This window comes from Miscanthus floridulus, chromosome 16, assembly GCF_019320115.1.
Source record: "Miscanthus floridulus cultivar M001 chromosome 16, ASM1932011v1, whole genome shotgun sequence".
Taxonomy (NCBI): domain Eukaryota; kingdom Viridiplantae; phylum Streptophyta; class Magnoliopsida; order Poales; family Poaceae; genus Miscanthus; species Miscanthus floridulus.
The window spans coordinates 22,297,550-22,323,210 of NC_089595.1; the positions used below are offsets into that span (position 1 = coordinate 22,297,550).

Here is a 25,661-nt window from a genome sequence, read left to right on the forward strand (position 1 = left end):
ACTGAGACATGGTCACATGGTGAGAGAGACTCTCCACTGCTTGCTGTAGAGTACCCAAGTACCTTGCTCCTAATCGTGGGAATTATCTGGTCCATTGGGCTTAGCCACTTTGAAAATATATCACCCACTGTAGTTCTGATAACACTCCACCGATGCTTATGCGTAGTTCATAGGATCGACATTAACTAACTATAATAGATAACGAGAGCTTCTACTAGTAAATAAGCACTAAAATAAATTCATCAAGATCCAAACAATTTCAAGCTATGCACCGTAAGATAGAGCATGACTTAAAAAAAATCTAAAACTAGTTTCTTAATTTTTCTGAGGTAAATCAATTTTCTTATTAATTTTCTAAGATTAATCTAGATTTTAGCATTGTCAATTGTGTTATTTTTTCATGTAAAAATATTTGAAAATTTTTCAAACATTTATTTTGATGGATTTTTTTATATTTTGTTTAAAATTATTTCTAGTCCGATTTATCTAACTGAACTTTGCACTTAGTCTTCTCTTCTCTTCTGATGTGGTACCACATCAGCAAAACCACTATTAAAACTACTCATTAAAACCACCCAGGCTGTAAAAACAAAAAGTTTAAAGAGATAAAAAAACTAGTTTTGTAGTTTAGAGAATGGCCGTAATAGTTGAGGGAGTTTTTTGTTTCCAAGGGAAGCTGAGGGAGGTAATTCGGTAGTTTTTTTTTTTGAATGGTAATTCGGTAGCTTCTGCCGTGGATCTCCTGACTGACTGACTTGCAAGGCCGAAGCCCACGTAACTACGGCCCAATTTCCCATCCACCGGCCCAGCCCACTGTCACAAAAATTCCCCATCCCTCGGACAAGACAACCCTCTCTAGTGGCGTTGGCGGCGGCGAGCAGGTGCGAGCGCACGGCGGCAGGGACCATGGCGCCGCCGCCGGAGCCCCGCCGCCCGTACAAGCGACCGGCCATCTCCGACCAGCAGCGCCGCCGGGAGCTCGCCCTCCAGGCGCAGTCCTCCCGGCGCGCCGACGCCCAGGCGCGCGCCCGCGCCCTCGCCACTTCCCTCCTCACCACCCAGGCCCCTGCCGCAGCCACCAGTCGCCACGAGGAGGAGGAGTACGACGAGCATGAGGAGGAGGAGCACGAGCACGAGCTCACCATCGCTGGCGTCGCGGCGGCGGCCGCCGCCTCCAGGCTCCGCGGCCCCGACGCGCGCCGGTGGTTCGCGCGTCAGATCATGCTTCCCGAGTGGATGGTCGACGCCCCGCCCCACCTCGCCACCGACTGGTCCGTTCTCACCTCTCGTTCTTCCTAATCGACCTATCTGCATATGTGAATTTGTTGTTTTCATTCATTCAATCCTGTAGTGTTCGCTTGCTGCTCTATTATCCCCCAAAGGTGCCTCCTTTCCTCACTTGCCCACTAACATTCAATTCAATGCTAGTTCAATTGTGGTCAGCAAACACCCCAGTTCTATCTTCGCATAATGTTGTAGTACTACTGGGTTTTAAAATTACCAGGGTTTATTGACAATAAATATAGGAGTTAAATATAGGAGTTCAATTCAATGCACCAGGGTTTATTGGAAATATATATAGGAGTTCAATTGTGGTCAGCAAACACCCCAGTTCTGTCTTCGCATAATGTCGTAGTACTACTGCGTTTTAAAATTACCAGGTTTTATTGACAATATAGGAGGATTGACACTGCTGTTCCCCCCCACCCCCCCCCTTTCTACATAGGCATGTTTTTGCCCGACCTTCTGGCAAACGATGTTTGGTTGTGTCATCCAATGGCATGACGATCAGCAGGGTTCGTAACGGGTCCATCCTTCATCGTTTCCCTTCGGCACTACCGAACGGATCAAAGAGAGATATTTCTGGCCCAGCGAGCTCGTACTCCATTCTCGATTGCATTTTTCATGAGGTACCCTAAACAAACAGATTCATTTTCCATTTGCTGCAAGTTTCTTGATTCTAAACTTATTTGTTTCCTTTACTCTGTTTCTAATGTTCGATTGTGTTTGTGGTGCAGCCTGATGAGACATACTATATCATTGATATGATCTGTTGGCGAGGCTATTCGCTCTATGACTGCACTGCTGAGTTCAGGTTTTTCTGGGTCAACTCTAAGATTGCAGAAACTTCTGCTGGTGATCCTCCATCAACATACCATAGATATAGATTCAGTGCACTCCCTGTATACGATTGCACTCTTGAGGGTCTCCAAGCAGCATACTCGGGCAGCATGCCCTATGTCAAAGATGGCTTGCTGTTCTACAACAAGTAAAATCCTTATCGTCTTTCTTTTAATATGTTCTAGCAAATCATGTCCACATATATGTTTGTTAACTTCATTCATCAATTGAGGATTCACAATATTTTTTTCTTATCAGGCATGCACATTATCAAGCTGGGATTACTCCTCTTGCCCTGGTATGGAAAGACGAGACTTGTAGCCAATATGTTATTGATACGGACAAGAAGGGAGAAATACCAAGTGAACAACATGTATGTCTGTGTCCTATTGTTTGAGCTATATTATTGCCAACACATTTGAGTATTTGACCATTCTCTTAACAAAAAGAAAAGAATAAGATACATGAAGTATTGCATGTCCCTTACTACTGTTTTATAATTAATAATTTTATTGCATTTGTTTCTTCATGTGCTATCAGCTTGTGTTGGAGCTGCTAGAAGATGGAAGGGTAGTTACTTCTGACGATCCTCCTGTTGCATTTGGCAGCTTGGACAGTGCATTCATACAGAAGGTATTGCTTTGAAATGCATCTTATTCCTATAAATATGAGTAATTATTACATGGACTCATGCACCTTAGTGTTTTCCCATGTTTATAAGGGTGTACATAAACTTCAGTTTGGCATCTGACAGCACCTTCCACATATTGCTCGAAGCTTTGTGTTGTTGACATTAGTGCATGATTATGTTGATAGTTTGTCCTTATCAATAGATTTAGCTCACTTCATGCTCTTATGCTATGTGTGTAGTGATTAATGAATTATTGGTACACTCAGTCTGCACACTAGAAGTTTTAAATTTCTTTGCAATTTGTCTGCCTCCATGATCCATGAACCTGTCTGTTTTCTGTATCTGAGAATGTTTGGATCATTAAACTTAATCTTATATGATATGATTCTACAGTCAAACCTACGACCAGGGAATCTTCTCCGCTTTGCAGTTAGAGATGAAAGTGTGAAACTTGTGGATGGAAAGATGCAGATCGGTCAGCTGCAGTTTGTTGGAAAGCCAAACCGTGCTCGTGCTTTTGCTGACAGCCATTCAAAAGTAAGTTCTGACATGAGAGCGCATTAGTACTCCAAACAATTTCCTATCCATCACATCTACTTATGTTTTCCATTTGTATCTTCAGGTTTTGTTCCAGTATGCAGCAAGGCATGTTCCTCTGAGAATTGAGGATCTGGTTGCCTCCATTCAATCAAACAATATGGAGCTTGAATCCACTGATGTTGAAATGCAAGATTAAGGTGAGGGAATACCATCCATGTCTTTTCATGTTTGTGAATTCTTCCGTTGATTGTTTGTTGTCTTCGGCAATTTCTCTTTTCGAGGTTTTCGTCCATCTGTGATAGGAATCTTTCATAATAGTATACATGTGCTGATATTTCCTGTTTGATTGGATTCAGGAAGGGGACTTTGTTATCAATTGAAACTTTTGCAACGGATGAATGACAATGCAAAGCTAGCATGTAAAGAGATGCAAATGCGACTAAAGGTCTGTCTCGCTCCTGTTTGTGTGTTGTGGAGCTATTCACTCGACGTGGGTCCATTTTCTAGCATTACCCACTACATGAACACATCCTAGAATCACCCAACACATAGATCACTTTACAACACATTTGAGCGCAAGGATTTTGGTGAAATATGTATATTTTTTTTTATTTCTGGTTGTACCAAGCCACATTCAAGGTCTTGAAAGCATTTTGTCTTGTTCACTGTTTACTTGTATGAATTTTGAAATTTGTTTGTTTCCATCTGTAAATAATGATTTCTGCATGTGACAGGTTGAAGATGCAGGCTTTCATGTCAGGATTTCAGCAAATGTCGTGATTGTCTGAAACCCATGTTTTGAAGGAGTACCTCAAGGCCTGTAAAAGGTTTAGACAACGAATGAGTTTTTGGACAGATGAACATTCTGAGCATTGTCATCCACGTGGATGTGACTGATATATATATAGTGCAACTCAATGGGTGAAATGGCTGAAAATTGCCGGAAGGAAAAAAATGTTGTATCTACATATTGGATTTCTCCGTATTTGATGATCCTCGTTCCCAACGGGGACATAAATCCTAATACACGAATCTAATTGTCTAACATATTGTCCTTTTTTATTATTATTTAGCAAATCAATGTAGTAGCTGCGAGCTTCTCTCTTGGATGTTTATTGCAGACACTAAAAGGACGCGTTAGCAGTCAGGCGTATATATAATTTGTATATATTATAGAATCTTTATATGCAACAATGAATCGAAGACGATATTAGCTGATAGGTTTTATGTAAAAAATCCCACAAGTGCTTTCTAAAATGAGCCTACAGGCTTCTCTGCTACCACTAGGATGAAGCTAAATTCAGTCATATAGATAGATATGTATATGTATGTCGGCAGCCATTTGTAAATGAAGCCAAGTTCAGCAAGAGTTGGGCTGTCAATGAATGAACCAGTGTAAATTATCCATGATATCTGATAAAATGCGTTCCGGATGAATCATCCATCATACAGTATATAAATCCAGTCAATCAGTTGCTCCAGCATTCGAAGCAGCCATGACCGGGAGTTATCCAAAAGTATATGAATCCAGTCAGTAAGTTGCTCGAGCATTTGAAGCAGCCATGGGCCAAAATTAGGCCAATTCAAACATTCAAAATACTCACCTCACCGGACAGTGCTGATGGAGGGCCACGACGCAGTCCAACCGCATCTTATCTGAACCGTTCTAAAAGAAGAAGAAGAAACTCACCTCACCACAGCGCCGCGACGGCGCGCCGCCTCGGCCATGGCGCTCTCCACCGCGCTTCCCTCTCCACCACGCCTCCCTCTCCATTGTGTCTCCGCTCCGCCAGCCGGCATCTCCTCCGCGCCAGAGCACGACAGCTCGTCTTCCTCCCTCTCCACCGCGCCTCCCACTTGACGCGGGCTTCTTCGACGTACGGACCGGTCGCAGCCTTCTCCACGAGACCTGCCGTGGCCTTCTCCACCGGAGCAGCGAGCTCCGCGCCACCGGCGAGCTCTACACCAGTGAACTCCACGCGTCGATGAGCCTCCATTCCCAAGGAGCAAGGCGATGTTGCGATGAAAGTGCATGTTGCAAACATATGTTTCAAGTGTTATAAATGTTTCAGAGGTATGTTGCAAGTGTTTGATATGGATATTGCAAAAGTATATCGAGATGTTGCATATGTTGCTAGTGTTTTATAGGCATATTGCAAGTGTTTGTTTAAAGTGTTTCATTTGTTTCAAACGTATGTTGCAAGCGTGACATTGCATATGTTTCACACATGTTGCAAGGGTATGTTCCAAATATTTTAGTTGTTTCATTGTTATGTTGCAGTAAATATTTTCATGTTGCAAGTGTTTTATGTGGATGTTGCATATGTTTCACAAATATGTTGTAAGTGTATGTTCCAAATGTTTCATCTGCTTCAGACTTATGTTGCATTCAAGTGTTTCATGTTGCAAGTGTTTCGTGTTTCAGAGGTATGTTCAAAGAGTCACGGGGGCACGGCCTGAGCGCAGGGGGAAGGGGCGCGGCGAGCCGAGGGCCGGCAGATTGGGGCGCACGGCGCCCCTAGGGTCCTAAGGACGGAGCGTGCTCGTCCTCATCTAGACTCCTGGGCCCCGCCCGCGCGGAGAGAGGAGGGGGTCAGAGGGAAGGAGTGGTGGGCGTAGCCGGGGTGCGTGTGCGGAGCGAGCGAGGCGGACGGGAGCGGGGCGAGGCAGATGGGGGACGGACATGCGCCTGCAGCAGCGATACAGAGCAACGGCAGGCACGGACGGGAGGGCTGGGCAGCAGCGTATGTGGGCGTCCGGACATGTTCATCTGCTCCGGACGTTCGGGTGCTAGTAAGTCTTTTTTTTTCCGATCACATGGAGGGTAACCGGACGTAAAATGATGTTTGGAGCAAGTTCCCCTTTTTTCTTGCCGATGTTTAATTACTAGCAGTAGCTTGCTGATCCAAGTCACAGCAGCCTCGTATGCCTCACAATGTCACGGCACTCAGGCTCTTAAGAATTCCCGCCTCTAACTTAGACAAGCAAAGTTTCTCACGTCTATGAATTTTGTTCTGAGTTGATGATGTCCATTTGCCACGCTGTTGCAATTGGTATGCACATGAACTTATTTGTTTGAATTAGGACCCAGATCGATCGCATGTTTAGGGTGCGTTTGGGAGCGCTCCATGGAGCAGATTCTCGAAGAGAATCACTCTCCGGCTGCCAAACGGTTTTTTTTAGAGTGAAGTGATTCTCTGCTGATTCTGTGAAGTGATTCTCTGAAATGAACTAAGAGGCTGAGAGCTGAAAAAAGTAGCTTCTCCTGATTCTGTGAAGTGATTCTCCATAATGATTTTAAGAGTTCATGCTAAAGAATTAAAGAGAATCATTTTTAGCCCCAGAATCACTTCACTAGAGAATCAGGGAGCACAGCTGGAGAATCAGAGAGCATAGCTCTGCCAAACGGACCCTTAGGGTCTGTTCAATTCTTTCGGAATGGAGCAAGGAATTATTCTAGCTTATCAACATTATGTAAATTAGTGAAGCATTCCAACCGGGAATCGTTTCTGGTCTTCATTCCTGATTATCTGAACAAGCCCTTAGATTGATCCTATCCCAGAGCCTGTAAAAACCTTGGAGACTCATGATGTAAATGGACCTTTCCAGAATTAATAAAAGTGCAAACTCTGTTTAAAAAAAAGTCACAGCAGCCTCGCATGAATCACAATGTCACGGGACTCAGGCTCTTAAGAATTCCTCCCTATAACTCAATAAACGTTCATTCATTCTAGTTACTAGAATGCACGGGCACACAAGGAATGAACAAGAGAGCATATATACACACAGAATTTCAGCTGCAATATATACAACATACCAGCGGCGGACCCAGAAAATATTTTAGGGAGGCTGAACAACACTGTTGTTCGATCTTAAGTCTCAGCCCCCCTATACTATAGAACTTTGCCTAAAAATTCATGTGGGCTCCACAGGGGTTCCACTGCTCCGAGATGGATAGGAGGGGCAGGGGGGTCAGTCCCCCTATACTATAGAACTTTGCCTAAAAATTCATGGAGGCTCCACAGGAGTTCCACTGCTCCGAGATGGGTAGGAGGGGCAGGGGAGGCTTGAGAACACCCCCCTCCCCCCCTGTATCCGTTTTCCAGCAGCACCAGCCTTCTCCAAATCCAATGTTTCATATACATACAAGCTACATTCTCTGCTTTGGCCTAGCCCATGCATATGCGTGAATCGTGATGTATATGTAAGATGTAACCTCCCATGTTATCTAGTTCTGATTTTTTTTCCTTCTAAATGCCAAATTACTACTCCATCCAATTCAAAATGTAAGTTATCTAACCATTGACATGATTTTCAACCACTTTCAATTTTTATAAAAGTATATTATTTATATAGAGAAAATTATACATTATAAAAAATCCGTTTTCTGATGAATTAATTTGACATAAACATTCCGGTTCTGCTGATATATACGATAGGCCATAATAGAGTCTACAACACATACTATGATTTTTCAAAAAAGAAAAAGATCAGACCATCATCGACTCGGCCCCGAGTAAGGGCTTGTTTTGGAACACAAGAAATTTTATGTTCCTATATTTTTTCTGTGAAATTGAATTAGTATCTATAAATTTTTTATATAATTCTTGTGAAATTCTGGTGATCCAAATATGCCCTATAATGTAACAGCAGGCGCCCAGTACCTAGTCACCTAGGTAGCCATGTCACGAGTAGTCAGCTAGTGCCTAATGCAGGCTCGATAGAATGCTTTCGACCGTGTCGTGTATCGAGGTGTACACTGTGGCCTCTTTGATACCCAATACCGCCGGTATACCCGCCCCATCCATGGGTGGCGTGAGGCCCGTGGGAGCGGCAACCCCCTCCATTCCGCGTTGCCGTTTGGATATCCATCTCGCTAAAAAGGACCCATGCCTTGTCAGCCCGTTCACCTTCGATCCACGGGGAAATAAAAAATAGAAAAGTCTACATAACCCCATAACTATTCAGGGTGGATTACTTCACCCCAAACTATAAATCTGAATTTTCTAACCCTATGAGCTTTTTAAACCCCCCTCCCCCCAAGCGGTTATAGTAATTTTTTTACTATAATCCGGATTTCATACTCATTGGATCATCTATGCTTTATCTAAAACCGCTTGGGGGTTTTAGAAAGTTTAGGGGTAGAAAATCTAGTTTTATAGTTTGGGGGTAAAGTAGTTCACCCTAAATAGTTAAGGGGGTTATGTAGACTTTTTCCAATAAAAAATCATCTCCCGAGTCGTGTTTCTATCTCCCTGTCGCCTCTTCGCCTCGCTCGCAAATTTTTTGATATTTAACCCCGAATTCGCACGCCCCTCAACATTTAACCCCTAATTCGCAGACCTTTTGAAATATAACCCTGGACGCGCGTATTGTTTTGATATTTATGATTTTCGAGGTTTTATCTCTTTTAGTAATTCTAGGAGCCTCTTTTCACTATTTGGGGTACCTTAAAAAGACCATAATACCCCTCCCTCTAATCTGGTGGCCTCCCTCCTCTATCACTGACGCGCGGGCCCCACATATCATCTTCTTCTTCCTCCTCTTGCCATCTTCCATTGTTGAGCAGCATCCGCCGTTGTCGATGGCGAGCAGCAGCAGCAGGGGGAGCTACGCCGTCGCGGCCTGCTTCACCCGCCGGCCATTGGAGAGCATAGAGGCGACCTGCAGTTTGGGGGTGCAGTGGCCCCAAACCATAGTGCAAGCTGACGGGGCGGAAGAGTCCAGAGGAGGAGGCGTAGCAGCAGCGAGGGCTGGCCGACGGCGGGCGGCAGTAGGCGAACGACACCCCTCCCAGGTCGCGCGCGGTGGTGCCAACTCCTGACTCGCGTGGGTCAGGATATGGAGAGGGAGGAAACAATGATGCGAGCGACTTGATTTTAGGGAAGGGTACTCTGGTCTTTTTCGGTGTCCTTAATAGTGAAAATGGATGGCTAGAATTAATAAAAGGAAGAAATCCTCAAAAAACCTAAATATCAAAGCAATTCGCGTGCATAGAGTTATATTTCAAAAGGCCTGCGAATTGGGGGTTAAATGTTGAGGGGCTCGTGAATAAAGGGTTAAATATCAAAATTTCTCCTCGCTCGCTCGTTTTGTCGACTGCCTCAACTCGCAAAGGATGGAGAGGCATGGCGGCTAGGGTTTGACCACCGCCACTTCTAGTCTCATGCACCACTCGTCCCCATCTCCCACCGGCCCCGACTCCCTTTGTACCAGTAGCAGTGCGCACTCCATCCTCCCCGAAAGAAACGCCAGTGCCCCTCCGCTCACCGTCCGACCCCCTTCATACCAGCAACGCCGCTTCTCCATCAGCCAGGAAGCAGCGCCGCACACTCCATCCACTCAGAAGAAACGCCGCTCCCCTCCCCTTACCATCCTCCGACCTTATCCGAGGTAAAAAGCACAATCCTTGTGCTGCGTATTCTTGTTTGTGAGCTACTGATCTATTTCCCCATTCAAATTAAAGGGCCTGGTAGTGCTTTCTTTGCTTGTTTGATGTTCTTAGCCCTAGCATGTACTTGTGAGTTTGGATCTGGCAAGAGTGATAGGATTTATAAGACCTCTAGGTGTAGATCTAGCGAGTGAAACTTAACTTAGACAAAGAACTTGTCGATGTACCTCCCAAAACGCAGTCGCGGCCATGGCGCCACAACAACGTGGCCTCGAGTGTCAGAGTAGAGGTAGCTGTGCAGTGGAGGCGCAATCCAGTGTCGGCGACAAAAACGGTGGCGCTTCCCGTAGCTCACAGCGTGCCTATTCATAGCGCTACGCGATGGGGGCCCACTAGCAAGGAAAATGGCTGAACTCCCCCGATCAGGGCGTGAGTCAGGGTCCGAGTCGGTCGTTGGACCAAGTCGGGTGGAGATCAATCTAACATTCTCCCTCTTGATCTCACCTTATGACTTAAAACTTAGTTCACTTTGTCTTTTCCCCCATTCCATCACAAATTAGTGTATAGAGCATGCCTCGTCATAACAGTTAGTACTGTTAGACTAACAGCTACAATACACCTTTCTGTTTTGAAACAGATTCTCAACTAGGCCCTTAGTATCTAGAAATCATAGGCTTTCCCATAAACCCATGTCAACTGTGTGTTTTCTGAACGCACTGGGTGGTAAGCCTTTGGTAAGCGGATCTGCAAGTACTTACTCGGTACTTATATGCTCAATGCTTTCAAAATGATTCTAGATTTTTTTCCTTTACAACATATAACTTAATGTCAATGTGTTTGGCAGCACACTTGACCTATTGTCATAGGAGTGATTTGTTTTAAAGTGTTATTGCTATTGTCTACCATTATTAATTCCGGGTACAAAATTTCCTTAACCACTTTTGCCTGTCCCTGAAGCCTCATACCAAGCTATACTATGGTATGCGTCATTGATGATACCACGACTGTTTCTTTGGAGCTTTTCCACAATAATACTCCAACTACAAGTGTTAGCAACTACTGTGAATTTCACTACACATCTCGCCAAGGTTTAACATTTGTACCCACAACCATTTGAGAGTACTTGTTCTTTCTTATTCAGCATGAGGCCCATAATACTTTACAAAATTGCAAGACATTCTTAACTCTATTCTAGTATCTATATCTGGACTGGACTTCTATCAAAACATCTCGGATACGTGAGCTACGTTAGGGTAAGTTCTTACTTGTACACTGATTAAGCTTCCAACAGCTAAAGCATATGGAACCATGTTTATTTGATCGATCTTATATTGGTTCCTGTAACACTGAAGGTTCCTAAATCTATTACCCTTGACTTTAGGAGCAGTCATAGGTTTATCCGCATGCATACTTTATTTCTTTAGAATCTTTTCTAAGTATACCTTTGCGATAGTCCTAATACCCCTTTTCTTCTATCTTGGTGAATTTTAATTTCTAGAACCAATGATGCTTCACCAAGATCATTCATATTCAAACTTGAGGACAAGAACTTCTTCTCTAATGGTAGATTAACTTCACTACTAGTGAGAAGGATGTCATCTATACACAGGATGTGGAAAAATAAATTTTCCATTCTTGAACTTCGCATAAACGCTATTGTCCTCCTCATTTTCTTTAAACCCAAACTTTTTTATTGTTTCATCAACTTCAAATACTACTATCGAGTGACTTGTTTTAACCCATAAATAAATTTCTACAGGCAGCATCCCATAAGTTCTTTTGCTTCCACGACAAAACCTTTGGGTTATGCCATGTAAATGTTTTCATACAAATCCCCATTGAGGAATGTCGTCTTCATATCCATCTGATGTAACTCTAAATCGTAATGTGCCACTAACGCCATTATAATTATAAAAGAATCCTTGCATGAGACTGAAGAGAAAACTCTCATCATAATCTATTCATTCTCTTTGCGTAAAGTCTTTTGCTACAAGTCGTGCTTTATATCTTTCCACATTTCCTTTGGAGTAACATTTTGTCTTGTAGACTCATTTATAGTCTACTGTTTTGGCTCCATTGAGAATTTCTTCTAAGTCCCAAACATCGTTGGTATTCATCAAATTCATTTTAGCTTCCATAGCTTCTTGCCATTTAGATGAGTAAACGCTTCTCATGGCTTCTTCAAATGAGGTGGGATCACCCTCTATTTGAATTTCTTCACTAACATAGACTTCATAGTCATCAGAAAAAAAACTAGTTTTCTAATTCTTTGAGACCTTCTGGGGCCTCAGCTACTGACACTTTCATATAGGGCTGTTGTTGCTCTTCATTTCCAAGAGACAATTGATTCTATAGGCTCCTGTATTACAAGATCCTTGTTTACGTTATTCATCTTTTTTTAAAGAGCTAACAACAGGTGTTGTGTAAGTCATACAACATTAACAGATATTGAGAAATTCATTGTTTTTTGAATCACTGAAGTGGGCACATAGTCCCGCTTCTCTTCAAGTCATATGTCTCTACATACCATGCTCCCACAGATCATCCCATCTTCTATAAAGATAATGTATCTTCAAATTTCTTTTTTTTGGGTTTAATCTGTTAAAACCTCATATGGCGCTTTAAGCACCACCTTAACAACTTTAAGGCTCGTCCAGTATGAATTCTAGCTGACTACGCTATCTTCCTATAGGAACTGCAAAAGGTCCCAAAATTTAGCTATTTCTCTGCTTAGGGGTATCGTTATTATGATCAACGGTCACATTCATCAGCATCTTTATCTCACTCTTAATGAAGAGTAGTCACATTCATCAACATCTTTATCTCATCTTTCTTAATTATATCTTTTCTCTTACTCTTAATTGATCTCACAATTCTCCCCCTCGAAATATGACATGGGCTTCACTGCCATAATTTCGAGAACTATTTAGAAAACCTGTGAACGAGGAGACACTTATAACTTACTTCATTCACATGATTATATCATGCAAACAAAGTTATTTCTTAATCCGTATAGGAGTACACTTTCCTCATTCCACTTTAAGAACTCAACGAGGTCTTTTATTAGTAGTACTTTTGCAAGTCACGCTTGCATTTTTTCCTTATATTTTGGTTAGTATTGACCATGACAGTGTATTTCTATTGTGCCATGGTCAATACTAGGATAGCATAAGAGCTACCCAAACTTCTCTCGCTATGTGGGATATAAAAACATATGAGTCATTATAAAACTTATTCCACCATGTAGGATTGACTAGCATAAGTACAATGCCAAACTTCTCTCCAAGCGGGATAAATCTATATACAAACACGCATGCTTAACCCAACATTGATCAAATTAGACATGTATGTTATTTATTGCAACTCTTATCATAATGATGGAAAAATATATACTATTTACTGTAACAAAAACTTAGTCATGACGACTAAAACATTCACTTATACTTTATTTTCTAATAAAATCTTCCCGTTGGTTCCAATTTAATCAGAAAATTAGCAAACTAACAAAAAATAGTTCTGAACTGACTTAACTCAAGCCTTTTCATTCACATAGCCCAGCATTGCAGCCTGTTGACTTGCAGCCGAGTGATCTCGTTGGTTAAAATTAAACATACAAGGTGCTTCTGCATCAATTCTATATCACCGTTGGGCAGAAAATAGAATTAATGCATAAAATTCATAAATTAACTTAAAGGACATATAACTACTCTTCAAAATTAAACTTTTCCATTGGTTCAAATTTAATTAGAAGATAATCAACATCATTACAACGGAAACATGATAATAAAATACATTCTATTAGTTCAGGAGCATTTCTTCGTCTTTATCTACTCTCTAAAAAATTGACCACGTTAGTGTAAAATTTATCAGAGATTTAAACTTCAAACTTAAACTCATTATAATATTGTTATCATCAATGTTGCACAAAAAAATAACAATATCATAATTAAACTTAAACAAATCAGACTACTCATAATTTACTGAATAAATATAACTGCTCTTCAAATTAAATCCTCTTGTTGGTTCGAATCTAATGAGAAGATAATAATCATTAACTTTATAGCGGAAATATGAAAAATATAATTTATCTATTTTTAGAAGCATTTCACTGTACTTATCTACTCTCTGAACAATTTATTCCGTTGGTTCAAAATTGAATAGACGTGAAAAACTAATCTAAATTCATCAAAATTTGCTTCTAAAAATAACAAACCTTGAAACAGGTTCTTTTGTTCATTTTGGCCCAACCGAGAAAAAGCTGGCCCGGAGCCCATGTCGCCCGCGCGCCTGCTCGTGCGGTCCAACGCGCTACCCATACTAGAAACCGGCCCATGGTCTATTCGCACACTGCGTGTTTCCGCATCCCAGGCCACAACCTGGGCCTGGGCCGAAATTCTTCTCTCCTGCCTGGGTCATATTCGGTCCAAGCGCTGCGAGCCATCGATCGTGATCCGATGGTCGTGCGCGAGACTCGGAGGAACAAAACCCTGATGCCTGCTTTCTCCCCTGAACCCTGAACTCATTTTCACCCTCCCCCCTCTCTCTTCGCCGTAGAGGCGACATCGACGGCGGTCACGTTGGCCATCGGCGCCGGTGAGGAAAAGCGTCGCCAGAGCAATTCCGGCTACCCTTCCTCTTCTTCTTTCTCGCTCTCCTTCTCTTCTGTCCTAGTCCCGCAGCCATGGCGAGTAGATCTAGGGGAACAGATATGGCTGCTCATGGCGACCAGGCAGGCATGGCGACGCCGCTGCGGGGCCCCTCGCCAGCGCGCTCGCTCACCCAAGGCTGAGCGCGCCATCGTCGAGCGGCCTTGTGGCGACGCCCTTGACTCCCGAGCCCGATGCGGAGGCCGCGTGGTGGTGTGACCGACCGGCGCCGGTGATTCAGGTGCTCTTCCCGCACAACGTCGGAGCGACGCCAACGGTGACAACTGCGATAGGTAAGCCCCTCGGTAGGCCCCTGTCCTCTCCGTCCGTCTTCTAGGGTTAGGGTTATGGTTTAACTCGACTGGATTTGTTTGTTCCGATTCATCTCCTTCTAAATGCTAAAACTTAGACTAGCCCAAACTAGATTCGCACACCAACCTTGCTCTGATACCATTGATAGGATTTATAGGACCTCTAGATGTAGATCTAGCGGGTGAAACTTAACTTAGACAAAGAACTTGTCGATGTACCTCCCAAAGCGCAGTCGTGGCCATGGCGCCGCAGCGACGTGGCCTCGAGTGTTGGAGTAGAGGTAGCTGTGCAGTGGACGTGCGATCCAGTGTCGGCGGCGAAAACGGTGGTGCTTCCCGTCACTCACAGCGCGCCCTCTCGATCAGACTAGGGTTAGGACGTCGGTGGGGCGTTGGTAGCTACGGTGAACCTCGTATCTCGAGCCCCAGCCCCCACCTCCTATTTATAGCGCTGCGCAACAGGGGCCCACTAGCTAGGAGAACGGCTGAGCGCCTCTGATCAGGGCACGAGTCAGGGTCTGACTCGGTCGTTGGACCGAGCCGGGTGGAGATCAATCTAACAAAGAGCCCCCTAAACCCGTATAGTTTCTATTGATTTTTTTATTTGAAGAAATATGTACCGCTGCTCCCCACCCTGCTAGGTGTGAGGAACACAATCCAATAATTATCTGGAAGTTTGAAGCAGAGGCTTACTGTAATTTGTTTAACCTGAAGATCTAACAAATGTATGAAGCCTTCCTCTATTACCTGATTGTCTGCTTTACATTGTTACCTCTCTTCGATTACTAGTACTTGCTCAGTTACACATACTTCATGCATTCTTCGTGCAATCCCCCACAACTACTACACATACATACCATACGGATACGGCACCATCTTTTTTTTCTTTCTGCAATCTGTTGTGCAGCCTAGCTTGACCGAACCTACTGCTATTGTCAGAGTCAGTTTCACGTGTAGTTTGGAAAAGCCTAGCTCTTTTTTTTCTTTCTGCAATCTGTTATGCAGTAGAGCTGAACGTAGCTCTTGGTTTCATTATATCAGAAGAGTAATCTGATAATGTTTCTTAATCATTGCGCCTGCTCAGTGTGTTTGCTTGTTCGTTCTCTATGTGATCCCTCTAGTTTGGTTATACTAGTGTCAAGAAACTGAGAAAGCTTGGCTCTCATCATATTGATAGCTGCTGTAGAGTTTTTGCAAAAGTACAATTGTCAATCTTAACCATTAGCTGTTTGTTTGTTGATGCAGGTTTGAGGGTGCAGCCTTGGCTGAAAATGAAACTATCTCCAGCCTCGCCGAGGCCGGCAATGTCCTGGAAAACAGGGGGATCAATTCTGTTCAAGGGATCAATCAGGTTCAATTTTATCTAGACGAGCGGACATCCCTTGTAGCTGCAACAATAGTCAAGGCGAGGACCCATCCCGGAAGGCTCGGATTCAGGTTGGTAAACCCTGAACTCATGGACTGCAAGTTTCAAACAAATGCCGAGCTAGACGAGGCCTACGATCGGATGTTCACAGAGTGCATGAATGAGTGTGACCAACAGCTAATCCCTCTGGAAGCCCACATCGCCGAACTGAAGAGACTGTTGGCCTAGCCTGACAACGAGATTGAAAATACCGGAACCGATATTATGCAGAGGAACCGAGGATTGCAGCAGGTGCTATATCTCCATCCACTGGTATATCTCTCTTTTCATCCTCTCCCCTCTTTTCTAAATCGTTTTTCAGTTTGTGTTTTTTTTCAGTTCTCTCTTTTTCTGAATATTATTTTTCCCAGTTTCCATTGTATCCTGAGTACGAGTATCATCCCCCTCCGCAACCGCGAATACCATACCAACAAGCATACACCATTGATGAAGAAAGAGATGATGCAAGATCTCGAGACCGCCGTGCTCAGAGAGCGTGGTGGCGTACCAACCTTACTCTGCTGGAGACTAAGAAAAGGATCTTGGAAGGGAAAAGAATAGACCTGGAGAGAGGGCTGAAGTCTGAATTGAAGAAAGCTTTGGAGAGTCAATCTGACCTGGGGGTCGGTTATACCAACTACCATTTTCGCCATTGATAGGTAAGCCTTTCTGTGTTTCTTCTTAGATCTGTTGGTCTTCAATCTTCACTACTTAGAATCAAATCGAATGCGGGTCGTCCTTTTGTTTTAAACTGGTGATTCAGTTCTCATGATGAAGTGGTAGTGGTAGTGTGTTTGTGTGTGTGTGTGTGTGGGGGGGGGGGGGGGTCTATGTATGATTCTCTCTTTTTCTATGAATACAATGATTGGAGAAAAAAAAAGAATCAAATCGAATGGATGGATGGATGGAAGGATGAATTGGGTGGCGATTCTTTGGCATGGTTGCTGCTTTCGATTGAATCATTTTTTGGATTACGGCCTGCAGATTTTAGGATATTTATGTATATGATTATTTGATTTGAGTGATATAAAACACTATGAATTTTAGTATTAGGGCCTGCGGATCCACTTATTTATCTGTCAGTATGATATTTGAGTGATTATGGAGTGGACTCATTTTTCAAGGTGATTCAAAAATATCAGTTGAGATGGTAGAATACTCGTTGCGTGAATTGTGGGATACATTGAACTGGATGAATGAGTTGGAACTTTATCTTTGTTTATCATCCTGTGCAATTAGAAAATAGCTTCATCCTTTTTTGTGATTATATATCCTTTGTATCTTTTATGTAAGACCTTAATTTTGTCAAAAAAAGGTGTTTTTGCTGAAGATTTGATGTAGTCTCTCCTTTGTAGCCATGTAATTTAAGAAGCTGATAGGTAGGTATAGACTTTCACGCTATTCTGGCATGTATATTGCATTTGTGCTGTTATTGTGCTCCAGCACACATGATGGTTGGGCCCATCATTGTGTCTCATTCAATTTGTGTTTAGCCATCTCTGTTTTTTTTAGAGGCAACTCTATTTAGTTTAATTAGTGTCCGTTTTGTTCTCAAACAAGCCTAATATCCTTTGTTGCCGTGAAAAAAAAACAAGCTATTATTTTCTGGGCATGTGTATGTGCAGGCAAATATGTTCTTTACTGTGCATGCAGTGTTTATATCATTGACTTAAATCTGCTCATGATGTGGACATGCCTTTGTTATTAGTTCGCCCATGCTTGCAGAATTAGTACCGCTACCTGTGATTTAGTTCTAGTTTTCAGTTTAGAGAGAAAAATAAAGTACTAACATGTACTTTATTATAAATACATAATAAGTAGGCTAATATCTTAGCTTGTTTCTATTTGCAACTTTCAGATAATGGGCTCTAGGAAGGAGAAAATTGTACGAAGGTAGATTGCTCCAAAGGTAATATTCTTGCTTTAGAATTTCTTTAAAAAGTTGGATGTTCGCTGGTTATAGGGACATAGGTGCTGTTAATTAGTGTTAGGACGACGAGCATCGGGACGGGGAGTAGTTTTGTTGGGATAAACTTATACTGGAACATAGCATCTTATCCCTGGATGTGATAAGATTTGGGGACGGGAGCAGTTTCGGCTGTAATATTATTCATATACAATAGTCTCAAATTTAGAGTGTGTAATAAGGAGTACAGTTTCAACTGAATATTCAGCATCTCATTTTTTAGTGTGTTAAAAATTTCTATTGTGTGTTCTCCACCAAAATGAAGAAAGAACCTTTTTTCGATCAAGACAGAAACTTTTACCCTGTTTTGCATGTGCCACTATTCTAGAAGTGTTTTAGCAGCAGTTGTTTGATACAGCCTTTCAGCATGTTGGAACCTGAAAGGAGTCTTGAGTCCTTGAATCTTTCTGTAGTCACTTTTTTCTTCTAGTGACATGCAACTAATCAATTGAGTGAGCATATAACTAGATATTTTGGGTCTGATTGTATGAACATTCATGTGGCATATCTAAGATGGTTATTAGCATATTTTTGTTGGCAATTTTAAGCTGCCTTCAAGTAGCATATCTAAGATGGCTATGAGCATATTTTTGTTGGCAATTAACAGCATCCGATGCAGGGCGGATTCAACGGTGGGGCAGGGGGAAGGCTCGAGCATCCCCTACCGATACCGGAGCAGTGGAGCCCCCTGGAGCCCCCATGAATTTTTAGGCAAAGTTCTATAGTGTAGGTGGGGCTGAGGCTTAAGATTGACAAGCAGTCGGAGGTATGTGAAGGATCAGCCCCCCCTAAAATTTTTCCTGGATCCGCCGCTGATCCGATGCTAGCATAAATGTCACATTGCATCGACTAATAGTGTTTTTTCTCATCCAATTACAGTGTTGATTCTATATATATGTTCTAGCCTGCTGGTGCTAGTTGTGAGAGATTGTAGTTGTAATGGATTTATGCCTATACGCTAAAAAATTCTCTTTGGTTATGTAGTAGGATTAATACAACTTGTAGTTTTGTCGTAAACCTATAGAGTCTTGTATGTTTTCTTGGGTTGCTTAACACATTCATCTAAAGCCATGTCACACCCAATTTTAAGGATAAAATTGAATGCATAAAGCTCATGTGTGCCCAGGGATCAATCAACACATAAGTCGACAAATTAAATAAAGTATCATCACGGTGTATCTTACAACACGATTAATAACTACACATAGTCTTACACAACACAGCGCAAAATAAAATGATAACTCTCTCGTGGAACTCCATCACAGGGAAGGTCAACTGGTTGACCACAAGCCTAATAATCCTCAGGAAACTCCTCATACACGTTGTCATCTGTTACCCATTCGGGATTTTTATCCAAAAATAGAAAGTAAACAAGCGTAAGTACTTCCCGTACTTAACAAGATAACATGGGGTTATGTAGCTCAAAAAGGATGACACTGGTTTACTACAGTTAGCACTTTTAGTAAGTCAAGATTTTATTATCAAGTTATGCTTAAGCTCCCATTTATACCCACATAATCAGATATCAAAATCATTTGCATCATATTATCATCGTATACCATCATATATGAACCACAATGAATAACCAATTATTCTGTGAGTTTTCTGGGCCGCTCGTGACCGTGAGCACGGCTATTATAATAGTTTGTAACCCTCTACAGAGGTGGTGCACATTCACCGCGAGTCGTGATTCCCATATGCCCGGGTTAATTACTCCCATATCACTGTCAAGGTGAGCGGGCAGGGTACACTATGAAGCCATTTCATAGGTTTCTCTAACAAGTTAGGGCCGCTAGGTTTCCTTGGTAGGCAGATGTAGGAACGCCCTTTCCTATGGCACATATCCATCGCGGCTATACACATAGGAACAGAGGTAGCCCTATACCCAACGTGGCAAGCCCCTTTTGTGCCATAAAGGTAACCTCTAACAAGCTAGAAAAGATCCTATTACTGAGCTAAAGTCAGAGCCATATGACTCTCACGGTTGCACTGTCAGTCCCAGCTTTTGCCGACAGATAAGTCCTTATGGAGGGCCGGGAGCAACATGATCAAAAGTCATTTGCACCTTCGCCCTATGGATCAGTTGTTATAAAGCATATTTTACTTTTAGTTCCATAGAACCATTAACCATTGCATAGATCATGTTCAGTTAGAGCGCTAGCAATCTACCCATATGCAATTAACCCATAGGAGTCAAGGAAACATGTCATCCAATAACTAGGATGTCCTTATGGTTATCAAATTTAGACACATGCACATGAGTGAATGATTAAAGTGAATAGGACATCTAGGTAGGCCCATGCTATACTTGCCTTGGTTAGCAAACTCCTGCTGATCCTGCTAGTCGTCAAAGTACTCCTGGTCACCAACATTCTCCTCACCGTCTGAACACGACTAACACGGCAACATACAACATTCCAGGAGCTTTCATGCAAAGCAAACAATACTACAGTTAGAACAGTACACTAGCAGTATAGAAAACAAATTAAAATGTTTATGAAAAGAATCTACGTCTCGCTACGATCACGGCAACGCGAAGTTCACGAAAAACGGAGCTAATACGCGAAAGTTATGATTTAAACGGGATTTCCTATAGCAATTTATTTAATTAAATCTAACCATGAAATTTAAAAGTTGCAAACATGATTAACAGTGGTACTAACACGTAGATTATGAAATTAGAAAACTAACGCAATTTGAACGGGTCAATTCAGAGCTAAAACGAAGTTTTTATGAGCAAAACAAATATAGTGGCATTTCTATAAATACTGAAAACGTATTTTGGACTAAAACAGTATACTTTACATTTTCAAAATGAGAAAGCGTACTCGGGGAACGTGCTTTGGACTGCAGGTTAGGACTTAGAAAAACTCAGGGTCTCTTAAGCAAAACTGCCAGGGCGAAAGGGTATCGGCCATCGGTGGCCGTTGGATCAAGAATGGACGGCTCGGATTAGAGACGGGAAGAGAGAGAAAGGGAGGCGCCGGCTAGAACAGTGCGGCAGCGGCGGCGCTCCATGGCCGGCGGTGAGGTGGTCACCGGTGTGCGTGGAACTCGGCCCACAGGCCACGGTTCGAAGAATCAAGGGCACCAGGAGAAAGAGGGGGAGCAGGGGAACTCGGCCAGGCCGACGCGGCGGCTAGAGGACGTGGCCGAGGCGACGGTCGCCATGGCCGGCGACATGAAGCTATCGGGTGCACGCGAATAGGGCTCAAACGGCCATGAAACATGAAATTGAGAGCACGGGGGGAAAGGAGGGGAGCAAGGGGTCTCACCGCAGAGCAAAACAGGGACGGAGGTGGCTCGTGGACGGCGGTTTGCGCGGAGGGGCGGACGGCGGATCGCGGCGCTCCTCTGTGCGGTGGTTATGGCTTCCTCTGCGCCTAGCGAATGCGAAGAAGGAGCGAGGAGGCAGTAGGGGTGCGCGCGGGGGTCACGGCTCGCTTTTAAATGACACCGAGGAGCGGGCGACGTGCCCATGTCGCGAGGAGCGGGCATGGGGCGGCGGTTCTGGCTAACGCGCATGGTGCGGTTGCGGGAGGAGGGGGACGGCGTGCTAGGCCGGGCAGGCCGAGGCAGTTGCGGCCGAGCTGGGCCAGCCCACGAAGGGAAGAGGGAAGGGTGAGCGGGCCACGGGGAGCTAGACCAGCAGGCCGAAATGAGAGAGGGGAGGGAGTGAGAAGGATTTTGCCTTTTCTTTTTCCAAATAGATTTTCCAAACTCATTTTCAATTTGAATTTGAATTCAATTCAAATTTTAGTCAAAGCTAATCATTACAAAAACAAATGTGCAGTAGCATGAATGCATCAACATGTTTCTATCCTTATATTTACTTTTAATTTCATAAAAATATTATTTCCTAAATTTGAAAATGCACATATAATTGCATAATTAAATCAATTTTTTCTTACTTCTAAAGACTGAAATTTTTGGGTGTTATAATTCTACCCCCCTTAAGATGAATCTTGTCCTCGAGATTCGGGTGATTGCTTACTCAAATAGTTGGGGATAAGACTTTCTCAGATCCTCTTCTCTTTCTCAAGTAGCCTCATCCTCTGAATATCGATTACATTGCACCTTGCACATCTTTATAGTTTGGCTTCTTGTAACTCTTTCTGTAGTTTCCAAGATCTTTATCGGATACTCTTCATATGTAAGATCTTCCTTAACAGTAAGATCTTCCAAAGGAATCTGCTCTTCTGGTACTCTCAAGCACTTTTTCAATTGAGAAACATGGAACACATCATGCACACCTGATAAACTTTCAGGCAGTTCCAATTGATAGGGCACTTCTCCACGTCTCTCTATAATCCGGAAAGGTCCAATATACCTCAGTGCTAGCTTACCCTTCATATTGAATCTTCTCACACTTCTCATTGGTGACACCTTTAGGTACACATAATCACCAACTTCGAAAGTCAGCTCTTTTCTGCGAGTATCAGCGTAACTCTTCTGTCAGGACTGAGCCACTCTCAAGTTGTCTCTAATCATTCTCACTTGTTCTTCTACGTCTCTAAGGACATCAGGTCCAAACACTTGAGTTTAACCAGCGTTCTACATTTACGTCCATACAACGCCTCAAAAGGTGCTATTTTGAGACTCTTCTGGTAACTGTTGTTGTACGAGAACTCTGCGTATGGCATACTCTTATCCCAACTATTACCATAATGTAGTGCACAAGCTCTCAACATATCTTCCAAAATCTGGTTAATCCTTTTAGTCTGTCCATTAGTTTGTGGGTGGTAAGCAGAACTGAAATTTAACTTTGTCTCTAAAGATCTATGTACTTTCTGCCAGAATTGCGATGTAAACTAAGTGCCTCTATCCGACACAATTTTCTTGGGAACACCATATAAGCACACTATTCTTTCCATGTACAACTCTGCTAGCCTTGGACCCGTATAGGTAGTCTTGACTGGTAAAAAGTGAGCAACCTTGGTGAGTCGATCCACTATTACCCATATTGAATCATAACCTCTTTGAGTGCGAGGCATACCTACGATAAAATCTATACCAACTTCTTCCCATTTCCATTCAAGAATCTTCATTGGTTGTAACAACCCTATAGGTCTTTGATGCTCAGCTTTCACTCTTTGACAAGTGTCACACAAAGCCACATACTCTACCATATCTCTCTTCAAGCCATACCACTAATACTTCTCCTTGAGATCCAAATACATCTTGGTACTTCCGGGATGTATGGAATAGGCAGATTCATGTGCCTCTTGTAGAATTGCATCACGGATAGCCTTCACTTTAGGTACACATATCCTTTTCCTGAACCAAAGAGTACCATTCTCATCCATCCTGAATCTTGGTGCCTTTCCAAGCACTACATTCTCCGCTATCTCTTTTAGTTTCTCATCCTCCAATTGACCTTTGCGTATCTCTTGCTCTAATGTAGGCTCTATCACCAATTCCATTGCATTAGTGACAAGACTCAAGTTGAGATACTCCATTTTAGCACACAACTCTACTAACATAAATGCCATTCCAAGTCCATTAGCATAACACTTCCTGCTAAGTGCATCAGTTACGACATTTGCCTTTCCCGGATGATAATGCACTTCCAAATCATAGTCTTTGATCAATTCTAACCAACGATGTTGTCTCAGATTCAGATCTGATTGGGTAAAGATATACTTCAAACTCTTGTGATCTATATAGATATCACTCTTATGCCCAATTAGATAATGTCTCAAGATTTTCAAAGCATGAACCACAGCTGCCAATTCCAAGTCATGAGTAGGGTAATTCAACTCATGTTTCCTCAATTGTCTAGATGCATATGCCACCACTCTTCCTTCTTGCATAAGCACACATCCAAGGCCCAAACGGGATGCATCACAATATATAGAGAAGTTCTTGCTTAAGTCGGGCAAAATCAATACTAGAGTTGTAGTCAATCTCTTCTTTAGCTCATCAAAGTTTGCCTGGCATTTATCCAACCATACATATTTAGCATTATTTTCCAACAGAGCTATCATAGGCTTAGCAAGTTTGGAAAAACCTTCAATGAATCTCCTGTAGTATCCAGCCAATCCCAAAAAACTACGGACCTCACTTACATTGGTTGGTGGTTTCCAATTCAATACATCTTGCACTTTGCCTGGATCCACTGCTATTCCACCATTGGAGACAACATGACCCAGAAAACAGACCTCCTTCAACCAAAACTCACACTTGCTCCGCTTAGCGTACAACTTATGTTCTCTAAGCTTTTGTAAGACCAACCTTATATGTTCAGCATGTTCTTCTTCAGTCTTGGAGAATATTAGTATGTCATCAATGAATACCACCACAAATTTATCAAAAAACTCCATGAACACCTTATTCATCAGATATATAAAGTATGCAGGTGCATTGGTCAATCCAAAAGACATAATGGTATACTCATACAAGCCATACCGTATAGTGAATGCTATCTTGGGTATGTCCGAGTTTCAAATCTTAAGCTGATGATAACCTGAGCGTAGATCAATCTTGGAGAACACATAGGCTCCTCTCAACTGATCAAACAAATCATCAATCCTAGGCAAAGGGTATTTATTCTTGATTGTAACCTCATTAAGTGAATGGTAATCCACACACATCCGTTGACTACCATTCTTCTTATCCACAAAGATCACAGGTGCCCCCCATGGGGAAGAACTGAGGCATATGAAACCTTTTTCTTGCAACTCTTTTAGTTGTTTCTTAAGCTCTTCTAATTCATTAACCCCCATTCTATATGGACGTTTAGCTATTGGTATAGTTCCAGGTAATAATTAAATAATGAATTCAATGTCTCAGTCAGGTGGCATACCTGGAAAGTCATCGGGGAAGACATCCAGGAACTCCTCCACAACATGATCTTGTTTATGGGTATCACCATCCAGCTGGTTCACTGTGGCTGTAGGCTGAGCTTGCACTATCACTTCTACACAGATTCTATTTTCATTGAGTGATGTCACAACCACAGATTTCTCCTGACACTGAATCACTACCCGGTGTTGTTTCATCCAATCCATTCCCAGAATAAGATCAATTCCCGCTGTTCTCAACACAATAGGTTTCACTTTGAAGTCTACCCCCTTAAGGAAATGCTAGTTGAGGGACTCCAATAAGAAGCAGGCATACTACCTCCTAGTGAATTTACTAGGATGGGGTTTTTCATGGCACACAAGGGTATGCTATGCATCCTAACAAAAGCTTGGGAAATAAATGAATGTGAAGCACCGGAATCAAAAAGTATTATAGCAGAGATAGAGTTGACACTGAACATACCCAACATGACCTTGGGCGTCTCCTGAGCTGCATCAGATGACACATAGTTCACCTTCGCAGTGTGAGGTGGTCGGGCATTGAACTTCTGATTGCTAGTCTGGTTCTGAGGAGTCTGCTGGTTCTGCTTCTTTGGACACTGATGAGCATAGTTACCTACTTCTCCACAGCGGTAGCATGCATTGGGGTTATTGGGTGCACCACTCTTCACAGGTGCATTGTTGGGCATTCCCTGGCGTGTTGCCGGATTGTCGGTCCGTTGCGGGGGACGCTGATTACCATACTGTTACTGGTACTGAGGGCATTGCTGGAACTGGTTACGCTGAGGATACTGACCACAGTTTCCCTAGTTAGATGGTCCTTGATTCCTCTACTGAAAACCCTGCT

The 25,661-nt window shown here is 42.8% G+C and overlaps 1 protein-coding gene and 1 pseudogene across 3 annotated transcripts; both read left to right on the plus strand.

The window, feature by feature from the left end:
• Positions 1-829: 829 nt before the first annotated feature.
• On the plus strand, positions 830-4,337 carry LOC136512885 (uncharacterized). 3 transcript variants are annotated; one of them, XR_010773236.1, is made up of 9 exons: positions 830-1,271; positions 1,727-1,910; positions 2,019-2,269; positions 2,380-2,494; positions 2,662-2,754; positions 3,146-3,289; positions 3,375-3,488; positions 3,623-3,737; positions 4,027-4,337. XR_010773236.1 is itself a non-coding variant. In XM_066506894.1 (8 exons), exons 1-7 carry the CDS (start codon positions 907-909, stop codon positions 3,486-3,488), a joined length of 1,266 nt encoding a protein of 421 aa, XP_066362991.1. In that variant the 5' UTR covers positions 830-906; the 3' UTR covers position 3,489; positions 4,027-4,337. The 3 variants fall into 3 exon arrangements, 1 of the variants encoding a protein (XP_066362991.1); XR_010773235.1 differs by having other exon boundaries at positions 831-1,271; positions 3,375-3,489; positions 3,649-3,737; XM_066506894.1 differs by lacking the exon at positions 3,623-3,737 and having other exon boundaries at positions 3,375-3,489.
• A 9,618-nt stretch (positions 4,338-13,955) lies between these two features.
• On the plus strand, positions 13,956-17,944 carry LOC136510413 (uncharacterized; annotated as a pseudogene).
• Positions 17,945-25,661: the final 7,717 nt, after the last annotated feature.

What these genes read in the sequence shown, in the direction of transcription:
- LOC136512885 (XM_066506894.1), top strand. Translation starts at nt 907, where the DNA reads ATGGCGCCGCCGCCGGAGCCCCGCCGCCCGTACAAGCGACCGGCCATC. An exon ending in GGCTTGCTGTTCTACAACAA is followed by an intron (nt 2,270 to 2,379) that starts GTAAAATCCTTA and finishes TTTTCTTATCAG; the next exon opens with GCATGCACATTATCAAGCTG. An exon ending in TTGCTGACAGCCATTCAAAA is followed by an intron (nt 3,290 to 3,374) that starts GTAAGTTCTGAC and finishes TTGTATCTTCAG; the next exon opens with GTTTTGTTCCAGTATGCAGC.